Genomic DNA, 11,302 nt, shown 5'->3' with positions numbered 1-11,302 from the left:
ATGTCCAAATGCAGTCACACTGGAGGGTTAGGGCTCCAACATTTGAATGGGGGCAGGGGAGGAGGGGACATAGTTCAGCCCATAACATCTAGTAAGTGTTAGGTCCGGAGCCAAGAGAGAGATACAGGCAGCCTCGTGTGTAGCAAAAAGCTGTTTACTTTGAGCATCTGGGAGCAGACGGGTAGAGGCCAAAAGAGCATCCACCAAGAGGGAGGGGAATGCCTTGGGTTTTACAGAAGGTTTTTCTGGGGAGAGTGAGTAACTAGGCCAGAACAGCCACTGCAATAAATTTTTTTCAAACAACCACTTTGTGGGACCCCTGAGTCCATCTCATCCTGCAGGGATAGGAAATAGCCTCGTCCTTCTTGGGGGGTACAGTAATGTCATCATCGCTGCACCTGTCTGTGGTTGGAGTTAGGCTTACACCTCCGGACTCCAGACTTCATGATCACTATCTAAGTTTTCCATTAAATGCATTTCGTCCTATACACACTTTCTTGGTTCCCACCTGGAACAAACCCAACAGTGAGAAAATAAGCACACGCACTCTGAACACAAAACTTGACCAACAGTTTGGAGGGTTCATTTCTAATTTGAAAGCCAGCAGGTCTGGACTGAAACAATCCAAATGATTGTGGAAAGAGTGACACTGATTTACTGTTTCCTATCCACCCAGCATACAGAATCCAGGGGTGGGGGGTTCTGTTATCTATTGCTGTGTAATAAGAACCCCAGAATTTAGTGGTTTAAAACAACATCGATGTGTTCTTTCTTTGGATTCTGCGAGAAGCCTGGGTGGTTCCTGGGCTGGTCTTGCCTGGGCTCACCGGTGGGTCTCAGTCACATGAAGGCCAGACAGGGCTGGAAGGTCCAAGATCTCACTCACTCCCCAAGCTACATTTTTATAAGGGACACTTGGGTTCCATTAGCACTGATTTTCGAAATTAAGAACAATGGAGAAAAGCCGCCTGGCCGCCTGCATCTGCAGCACCTCTTACTGTGGCTGCTTGGAAGCCCGCTGGGTGGACCAGGATAAACGTGGCGGACACTCACCCGTATTGAGTATGAGGGGACCATCTGAAATAGCGCACCTGCCCGTAAATCCCCCTCCCTGCCCAGAGGGGCTGGAGAGGAACAGCAGAGGCCCAGCCCCAAACGCTTCTTGCGTGGGCTAGGTTAGGAGAGGGTGTTGGCACTTGCAGGCGCTGGCGTTTGAGGTGGAAAAAGTGAGAACAGAGGAGGTGGGCCACAGTCCGGAACAGTTCCGGAAAGGCCGCCCTGGGAGCGAGAGGGGGCCCTTCTTGGAACTATTCTCCCTCAGCCGTGAGCCCCCAAGCATGCCCTGGGTGCCTAGCTCACTCCCCACACTGTGAGGTACAGAAATCTACAGCACAAAGCTGAGCTTTGCTGTCCCCACGTCTGTCCGGGATGCAAACAAGGACCAAGGAAAGTGCAAACGCGCAATGCTTTTCCCGTTTCTCCTCCGTATCAGGAAATTGAAAATGAAGTTTTGAAGGGGGCTGTTCACCTTGTCCATGAATCCTTTCCTGAACACTTTCCTTGTGGCCCACTCCTCCCCCTCCCCCAAGGCTCCCTGGAACCCCCTGCCCCGGCCCTGTGGGGCTCTAGAGCAGCACTTTGCTCTTACCTGCGCCCCACCTGTCTGCTTAGGGGCAGTGGCTTGGTTGCATTGTCGTGTTCATTTGTATGTCCCAAGCACCCAGCATAGCATCTGGGTCCATAAATGTCTCCGGAGGCAGGATGACAGGGAGGGAGGGAGAGAGGGAAAATGCTTTTACTCAGTTTACCCCTCTTATATAACAGGATTTACCACAATATAATATTTCTTTTCTTTTTGTGAATGCCAGTGGACAGGGGGCCCCGTCTGGGAAAAATGAGTTTGGAGAGTGCAGGGACCTTTCCCAGTACTGTCAACAGCAGTGTCGTGGGTCGGGCCACGGGCACACCAAGCCGGGCCCCCTGCTCCCCAGAGCCCCTCCAGCCCAGCAGGATTCCAGCATCTGTCCCCTCCTGGCAGGGCTCTGCCATAGGCCCCCGCCGACAAGAAAGCCAAGCGCCGGGCCTGACCCTGAGGGCCCACAGCCAGGCCAGATGCGGCCTTCTCTCGGGCCGCTCGCAGACGACACGCCACGGGAACTCCACGGAGTGCAGGTTCAGAAACAGGGGTGCCCGGGCGGCCCCACGCCCTGCGTTTCCAACAAGCCCCCAGGTAAGGCCAATGCTGCCGGTCCAGGGGCCACGCGTTGAGATGCACGGGTCTATGTCACCGCACAGAAGGGACACAAAACACAGGAAAACGAACCCAGTCCCTCTGCCCTGGGGCCCCAGGCCGGACACGGGGCTATTGGGGGGGCTCGTTACCGGGGAGGTGGTTATGCGGCTGCTCCCAGACCGCCAGCACCCACCTCCGCGGGGACCCGCAGAACCAAGTCGCCGCCAAGCAGCGAAGCGGGCAGAAAGAGCACAGCGACCAGCGGCCCGCTCGCCCCTAGGGTGCCTGGCGCTGCCCCCGCCCCCTCCCGGTACCGCCCCTCCCCCTCCCGGTACCGCCCCTGTTTACCCTGGCACCGCCCCTACTTTTCCCAGCACCGCCCCTCCTACGGACACGGCCCCCCTTCTCCTGTCCCCGCCCCTCCCCCTCACGGTACCGCCCCTGTTTACCCTGGCACCGCCCCTCCTTTTCCCAGCACCGCCCCCTTCTCCTGTCCCCGCCCCCTCACGGTACCGCCCTCCCCCTCCCAGCACCGCCCCTCCTCCCGACACCGCCCCCCTCCTCCTGTCCCCGCCCCTCCTCCTGTGGCCTCCCACTCTTTTCAGCGGACTCCCCCCTACACCCCCGTCCCTGACTTTCATTTCTATGAACCACGGAGTAGAAATGAAACCGAAACCGAACCTGAGTCCGCTGGGCAATTCGCCATGGGGGCCGGGGAGTGGCTCAGAGTCACCCGGGTCGCGCCCGCAGGGCCAGACCGGCCTCCACCCGGCCTTCGTTCACGCTGGAGGCGCTGACCACGCACGGCCCGGACCCCGGGCGCACGGCGGGCAGCACGGACCTCGTGCCCCCGGCTGGCCCGTGCGCAGCCCGCAGGTGGCGGCGAGGCGGTGTGCGAAGGCCACGTGCGATCAGGGGCGTGCGGGACAGGTGTGGCCGGCTCCGGGAAGAGAGCTGCCAGCCTAGAAGAGAAGGTGCTGGAGCCTAGCGCAGAGCCCAGGAGAAGGAGCCCCTGAACGGGGACGTTCGTGTCATGAGGAGGGTATTTCAGTGAAGCCCTGAACACCAGCTGCGCAGTTTGGCATTGTGCTCCGTGCCTCAGTGGGGCGCCGGGCAGCATTGTGACCAGGGCTGTCAGCTTCCTAGGAATCTGCGGAAATGCACCTGCTCTGAGGCGGGGAGCCCACGCCACACAGGGGCAGGCGGCTTCCCACTGACACCAGCTGGGCTCTCCCTCCCTGGCCAGGCCCTGCAGGCGGGGCAAGGTCCAGGGACACCTGGAGCCCCCTGGGGAACCCACGACTGCACAGGCAGTGGGATTGAGGGCCAGTGGGAATGTTGGGCCTCTATGATGCTTCCCCTATGGATGCTGTGTTTTTGCACCATGAAAGAAAGCAAAATTCACGACCCCTCAATTAATTGTGCCAAGGGAAGGTTAGGCCCTGCAGACTCACTCAGCAGCGCCGATGTTTTTTCTGCATGGTGCCTTGCCTGACCTTTTGTATTAAGACTGTCAGTGGAAAGGAACTCAAACTCTGTAAAGTAATTTAAAGAGGTTTATTCTGAGCAGAACATGTGCCACCATGGCCCAGAGAGCCACGCACAAGAATCCTTGAGCAAGTGGTCTCACCGTGGCTGGGTCACAGTTTGGTTTTATACACTTCAGGGAGACAGGGGTTACATGTGAAGTCATTAATCAATACATGGAAGATGTACGTTGGTTTGCCCCCAAAAGGCAGGACCTTTCGAAACAGTGCACTACAGATGATAGGCGGTTTTAAAGATTCTTTGATTTGTAATTGGTTAAAGAAATGAAGCTTTGTCTAAGGGCTTGGAGTGTTTTAAGTTAAGAAAGTGTTAGAGACAAGCCACCGGACATAGACTGGACATATACCCAGACTCGCGTGATCTGTTAAGAAAACTGATGAGCTGCAGGTGTGGTCTGAGCTTGTCTTGCATGGCCTTAGGCCTGTTAATGAACGGCAAAGCACATCTCCAGGAAGGGAAGGGGGCACGAGGAGGCATGTCTGACTTCCCTTCTCATAGCCAGCAGCTCAGCTTTAGGGCATGTCTGGGGTCCCCTTGGCCAAGAGGACGTCCCTTCAGTCACCTGGAGGGGGGTCTTAAGATTTTATTTTAATTCATAAGATGTTACACATTAATTAGGCCACCCATTCCTCTCTTGGACATAGACCTTTGATGCCCGAGGTGGAGAGCCCTGTGACTGTCATCTCTCTACAGTGTAATGTTAAGCAACCCCTTGGCATAGGGAACTGTAACCAGTCAGATGTCTGCAAACGACCCTTTAGCCTCCCATGCAGAATGCTGGGATGCTGCTCCCTTATTCGCCTGTATAGACGACCCCTACTCTGACCCCCTTTTTTGGAGTCCGTGTTTCCAGGCGGTCATCCTGAAACTGTGAGCTTGTATAAACTCTCGTTTAACTAAATCCTGACCGCTCTGATTACTTTAGGTTCGGCAGCCCAGTACATTTTACTGGAGGGAGGAAAACACTAAGAGGGCAGGACCGAGGCTGTGCCGTAGCGGGGGCCCCAGAGACGGAGATAGCTGGTGAGAAATAAAAATAACTTCCTAAGCCCCCTACCAACTGAACCGATCCCCTCTTGGCCAAGGGGACCCCGGATAAACCTTCAAACTGAAATTTGGGCCGTGACAGGATGGGAGGTGGGACGTGCCTTGTTATACCCCCTCCCTTGCTAACGGCCACCATCAGGCTTTCTGTCCTAGTGGGTTAAACAGAACAGGACCTTTGGAAAGACTTGCTCCGCTGCTGGCTTCTACCAATCTAGTAACAGCTCCTCCTTTTTTCCAGTTTCGACACAACTGACCAGCACCCCTTGCTGCTGAGACCACTGGCCACGGAGTGGCTCTGGCCAGGCTCTGGAGGCTGTGCACAGAGGGCCTCTGCTTCACCTCTGGCTGTCAGAGGGCCGAAAACGCCACCCTTGGACCATGCTAATGCCGCCACTTTCTGAACATGGGTCCAACAAAATGGCATGGAGCTCAACTGCACGTGCACATGTTTCTCCTTTCATGAACATCCCTGGCTCCTCCTATAGCTTGTTAAATGCGTGCACTCAGCCACCCGGCTCAGCATAAATTCCTGTTCCTGTTGCCCCTCCCTCCAAGTAGCTCTCAGCTCCTGCCCCAGGCTCTGCTTCCCAGATGGTCAGAATGGCCACCTGTAAGCTGCAACCCTTAATGAGAAATAAAGCTGTCCTTTCCAAATATATGAGCCTGTCATTCTTCAGTTGACGCTGAGCACGTCAATCCAATGAAATGCAGCTCACACGTAACTGGGAGGCAGGCGCTGGGAAAATGCAAGCTTGATAAGACTTCCTTGCCCTGCCCTCGTGGTGGTGACAGCCCCATCAAGGAAGTGGCCGCATCCACCCTCTCCAGAGCATTCCCCAGGGAGGCAAGAGCATCTTAATCTGAGCTAAATTTGGTTTCACCTGGGCTCTCCCTGACCAGGACCTAAGGCTGGGGCAGGTTCTGGGCCTTGGGGCTGGTTAGGGGTGACCCTTCCTAATCACAGGAGTCTCTGGGGGCCTCAGGGGCTCTGAGCTGTGCTAAGGAGGATGGAGTCGGGGTGACAGGCGCCCCTAAAGGGAAATGCCATTCCCCACGCACAGGCTGTCAGCCCCAGGAATGGGGGGAAGGGCCACCCCTGCATCCGCTTGACCTTACCTCCCTCTCCCCCCAATTCCATCCTGGGGAAATCAGGTGAGCCAAACTCCAGGTAGGCCTTGGAGTGCCCAAAGCAAATGGGAAAGCAGGAAGACTCTGGGGGTGCGCACGCGGTGGGGGTGAGGGCGAGAGGGAACTGCAGCCATCAGCGCCCCGCGACTGGGGATCTCCGCTGGGGCCTGAGCATCCCAGGGACCCATCGCGGGAACTGAAGACGCCAACCGCCACCGCATCTGCCCAGGAGACCGGCTGCAGCCCAGGCTTGGATGACTCAGGCCCTAGAGCAAGAGCCCCGGCCGGCGCGCCGGAATCCTGGAAAGGGCACACTCGGGCCGCGGCCCCGCCACAGCTTCCGATTCGGCGGGTCTGCGTCGGCCTGAGAATCTGTATTTCTCACCAGCGCCCACGCGGACCCCAGGCCGGCTAGGTTTCGTTTCCCCCGCGCGGCCGCCGGCCCCTGCCCGGCCGGGAGTTTCGTTTCCCCGCAGCCGGGGGCGGGGCCCCGCGCCCCTTAAAGCGGCCGAGCGCGCTGCTGCGCCACATCTGCGCTGCACGGGGACCGGTGAGTGTCGCGCCCAGCTCCGCACCCCGGGCCGGCGAGGGGAGCTTTCGCGGCCCAGACGAGCGCTCCGGGGCGGGGGCACTGCAGGGGCCCGTTCTCGGCCGCTAGTAATAATAACAACAACGACACGGGCGATGATGGGCGAGCTCAGGCCACGCTCGCTCCATCCTAGCCCCGACCGACCAGCGGCCGCGAGGCTCCTGGATGGCCCATGGAAAGCAGGCCCCTGACGGGCGGCTTTCCCTAGAGCCGGGCTAGGTGGAGGGGACCGGGCGGGCGTCTCCCGGGGACTCCGCGTAGGCAGGGCTGGGAAAGTTGCAGGCACTGCTGCGTGGGGCCGCGAACCCACCTGTCAGCGGATTTAAATTTTCTGCTACGGAGTGCAAACCGCGTGAGTCCAAGTGCAGGCAGTCGCCTGGAAGGGCAGATTCCGGGAGTCGCCATCGATCCTGAGTGAGGAGGTCCCAGTCCCTGGAAGAAGGGACGGTGGGCAGAGACTGGGCCCGATCAGGAAGCTGAGCGCCCTGGGGTTTGGGGGGGGGCGCCCGGACTTCATGGTCCGGGTGGGCAGCGCGGAGGGGGTAGGGAGAGAGAGGGTGGTCCTAGGGCGACAGAACCCGCACCTGCAGATCTGCCCCTCCCCCCACCTGCTCCCTAGGGGGTGACTGCTCAGACCTGCCCCTGCACCTCCCCACAAGGGGTGACCGCTGAGCCCTGATTAAGGGATGGTCAGAATTACTTGGTCCAATTTTAAATGAAGATTTTAATCGGAAGCAGGGTCCAAAGATTCTCACCCCCAGATGTCAGTCCCAGAGGGCTCCTAAAATGTCTAACAGTGTCATCTTTCAGCTTCGGACCTCGCAACCGTGGGGGTGCACACATTATTCTCTTCCTGGCTCTCTGCTGCCACATCCGGAGGCCTGGCTCAGCTAGGTTTGCTAGGTAGCAATGCATTTGGTCCAAAGTGCAAGCTCTTCCCCCTTTTATTCACAAAAAATGTAAATGCCCTCGGGCTTCTGAGGGAAAAACACTTTGAGAAGAAAAAAACTGAATGTTAAGTCCTGCAAGAGTTATTTTCAAAACTGGACTGAATTGTGTCGGGAAAGTTGCAGACTCTTGTACCTTAGGCATTTTCTCAGATATGCCCGGTGGGTGGTCCTTATTAGGGGTTCTGGGGCTGGAAGGGGGCTGAATCCTACCTCCTATCCCCTCTCCTCTGCTGGGTCTCAGCAGAGAAATCTTCCCCACAAGGACAGGACAACTCCCTGGACAACCCTTGATGTTGTCCCCCACCCCCACTCCACTGCAGGAATTCTGTGGCCAACACTGCAGTAGGCTGGGTCTGGAAGCAGCAGGAAAACTCCGGATCCTTTAAGTCTGGAGTGGAGGGGCAGCCATTGCACCTCCCCGCCCTGCCCCCTCACCCCGCCAGCAGGGATGCCCCCCTGTCCTGGACAGGAATGGAAGGAGCTTCCTAGACCCTGGCAGCTGCTCCCCTCCCTAACCCTAACCTTAGGATGAGAGAAGAGCCTGGGACATGGGACATGACCCCACCATGCCCAACTCACATCTCAGACTCCGACCAGTGGGGGCGTGCAGTAGTGAGGGGATGGGGGACTGGAAAGCAGAGAGGTGGGAGGTGTGCTGGATTCCCAGCAGCCCCCTCTGCAAACATCAGGTGCAGGTGAGACGCTTTAGGAATGATTTGGGGCTGAGAGGTAGAGGGCACCACCTCTAGATTCTCCCAAGGCCAGAACTGGTGAATGCACCTGGATGCTGAGTGTCATTGATAAGTAAGAGACCGCCTTGAACTATTGAGATTGCCCTGCTGCCGAAATCCAAACTGATTGTCAAAGCCGATCCAAGGAAGAAACAAACATTTATGGTTTACAGACAAAACCCATGAGGTTTAGCTTTCAGGGGATCTCATTTGTGGAACAAAGAGGGGAGGGAATAGACTCACAAAGTCCTGTTTCTACCGACCAAGTCAAACCCATGATCATGGGGTACAAGTTCTGGGGACCAAAGGTGCCCCTTGAATGGGTACAGAAAAGCCAACTGAGGCAGCTATGGCCCAGAACATTGGCACTCCAGAGAGGCAGATGGAGCGGGGTCTCCGGCATGGAACTCAGGATACCCTGGGCACCTGAGGTCTTTCCAAAGGCGTGGAGAGTTTTTAGGGCATGCATTTCCAGATTGCTGAACTCCATAAGTACCCTTTAAAATTGGTCACCTTTTATAATCACCACCTTCCCACCTTACAAAAAGAATACATACCTCTCTCCCTTTCCAAATTGAACAAGGGTACAACCGTGCCTGCCCTGGAAGCGTATAAACCTGGGGCCGGGAAAGTGCAATTTACATGGTGGTTCCCGGGACGTGTTGTTTAGCCGAGGCACCGTGAACCAGCGGCAGGGCTCCCAGACCTTCCGGATTCACGCATGTTTGTGTTAAGCACAGCGTGACAGCAGAATCGGGGCATTGGCTCAGGTTAGGATGTCCTGAATCTAGACATGTTACAGACCAGGGTGACAGGTGGGGTTGATGAGGGGTTTTGTTTTACCAACCTGTCCCTTGAAGCCCACCAGGATTGACAAAGATTGCATGGCTCTCCGGGGAGGGTCCCTAGAGAATCACAGAGAAAAACATCAGTACAAATTGTTGATGCAGGCAGCAAATTTGCAGCAAGGCTCGGTGCCTTATTCACCCATGTTAGAATTAAAATAGTCAAGATATGTAAAAAAGATTCTGGGAAATTGGAATCTGCTTCCAAGCACACCCCTCTGCGCCTGCACCATCTCAGCAACGGGGCCGGCGTGGGGAGGGCTCTCCTCGGTTCACCAGGTTTGGGTCTCACTTGTACACTTCGCTTGGTTTCAGGGAAGTGCAGGACACCGGCTCCCCGTTTCCACCCAACTGTTGACATTACCCCTTCAAAAAAGGGAGCACATATTGGAGGTAAGTTGGTGCTTTGTGTTTTTTTATAACATTTATGCTGATCCATAGGAGGAAAATTTTCATTTACTTTTTTAATCCAAGATTATTAGATGCTATAAAATTTAATATTCAGAGACTATGGGCCTGGAACATTTTAAGAATGAATTTAACATGTATATATGTATTTATGATGCAGACAAGTATAAGATGGTCAGTTAAGTGCTTTCAAGAATAAAATGAATGACATTAAGATATACTTACGTGGAGGAAATGGGATGAAAATCTGAACTCAGCGATCAAAAGGAACAACACAGAATACTTAGAGTTCATACACATTTTTAGGCTCAAGGTCTAGGTATCAAATCGCCATAATATTTAGATTCCCTTGTTTACACTGGAAAGAGTTCTACAACAACTTTATTTTTGAATGTAAAGTTTTGAAAGGCATCAGAAATTGTATCCTTTGCAACTATTAAAATTTATAGAGAAAAAATCTCGATGTTCAACCTAAAATGTTGACAGGAGATACCTAGTTTTAAAAAAATCTTTCAAAGTACGGAGGCATATTCTTGAAGAGCCTGGGGTGCAGAGTTTGTCTCCGTCTGTTTCTGTTCCCCTGCCACTTCTCGTTCAGTGAATAAAGAGTTAATGAGCATGCAGTGTACCCCGGGGGCTCCTCTAAGCTCTGGGGACACCACAGTGAATAATTTGTCACAGTCCCTGTCCTCCTGGATCTTACCTTCCAGTGGTGGGTTTGGTTCCACGACTGAATACACCCAGCTTCTGATCTGTTCCACGCTGACCGCTTCATTCTAACTTGACTTGCGAAGGAAGAAGATGGTTCTTTCCGAGGTGGAAATCGCAAAGCCTGACTCGGCTTCTGCAGCCGCCCATCAGTTACTAAATGGAGATGTCGGTATGGCTATGGAAACTCCGGCCCCGGTAAGTTGCTGCCTGAAAGTCTGGTGAGCCACGGTGCCCCCTTGGCCGAAGACATTACATGAGCCGTGCCCATGTGAGGTCGCCACTGCCCGGCGATGACCTTCCCTGGGGCGGGATGCAGATCCGCGTCCTCTGTTCACTCTACCGGGCCACCTGGCAGCCAAGCGTAGACGTTTTGGCTTCGCTGACTCCGGTTGGGGTGCTGTGGCGGTCTGGGAAACCTGACCGGGTGTGGAGGGCTCAGGTGGGAATCGGCCCCGCCCTGGGTGCAAGGAGCTCAAGCTGCAGTCTCTCGTAGGTGCCATTAGGACATTGTCTCCTTCGGGAAGCCAAGTGGTGCCTTCCTTGCCCAGAATCATTTTTAGTGGGAGCAAGTCCTGTCCTCTGGACTCAGTCCGGCCTGAAGGTGGTCACGACACTGACACTCCCAGCTGTCTGATCAGGGGTAGTTATTCCTCCTGCTATAAAGCCTGGGTTTCTGTCGTCTCTAACGTGGGAATGATGTTAGTCTTCGCTTCTTATAGCTGTTGAGAGAAGTCAGTGCAGCCAACGCCTGGGCGCCTAGCAAGTGCTCAGTTCATTTTTACTACATGTTTTAGAACCAAGGGCCATTGTCCTGGCTTCAGGTAGCCTCTGGGATCCTAAGCAACGTTAAACAATTTTTCAAATAAGATTGGAGGACATAGGAAAATAAGAAGGGCCACCCGTCTTTCCACCACCCTAATATCACCGTCTCCCCTTCTCCGCGTTTCCCTCCCGTCTATGTCTCTGGCCTGGGGCCGGCGTCAGGGTTCGTGGGAGGAGGAAGTCACACCCCTCACACCCATGTGCTTTGGAAGCAGCTCGGCCTTTTCCAGTTAAGGCACATTAGGGCTCATCTTGTGATCCGGTAGTTCCACTTCTGGGTATAGACTGCG

The 11,302-nt window shown here is 55.2% G+C and overlaps 1 protein-coding gene across 2 annotated transcripts in view; it reads left to right on the top strand.

The window, feature by feature from the left end:
• Positions 1-6,397: 6,397 nt before the first annotated feature.
• The window catches only part of MX1 (MX dynamin like GTPase 1), a 31,896-nt gene continuing 26,991 nt past the window's right edge, over positions 6,398-11,302 (top strand). Inside the window, exons 1-3 of one of the 2 annotated variants that reach the window (XM_076000046.1) lie at positions 6,398-6,506; positions 9,387-9,464; positions 10,274-10,385. In XM_076000046.1, the coding sequence (XP_075856161.1) occupies positions 10,281-10,385 (105 nt within the window). In that variant the 5' untranslated portion in view covers positions 6,398-6,506; positions 9,387-9,464; positions 10,274-10,280. Of the gene's footprint in view, positions 6,507-9,386; positions 9,465-10,189; positions 10,386-11,302 lie in introns of both variants that reach the window. The other variant, XM_076000050.1, reaches the window with a different exon arrangement.

The sequence above is a fragment of the Microcebus murinus genome, chromosome 1 (genome assembly GCF_040939455.1).
Source record: "Microcebus murinus isolate Inina chromosome 1, M.murinus_Inina_mat1.0, whole genome shotgun sequence".
NCBI classification, from domain to species: domain Eukaryota; kingdom Metazoa; phylum Chordata; class Mammalia; order Primates; family Cheirogaleidae; genus Microcebus; species Microcebus murinus.
The sequence above is the reverse complement of the archived record's forward strand: the minus strand, read 5'-3'. Positions and strand labels throughout refer to the sequence as shown.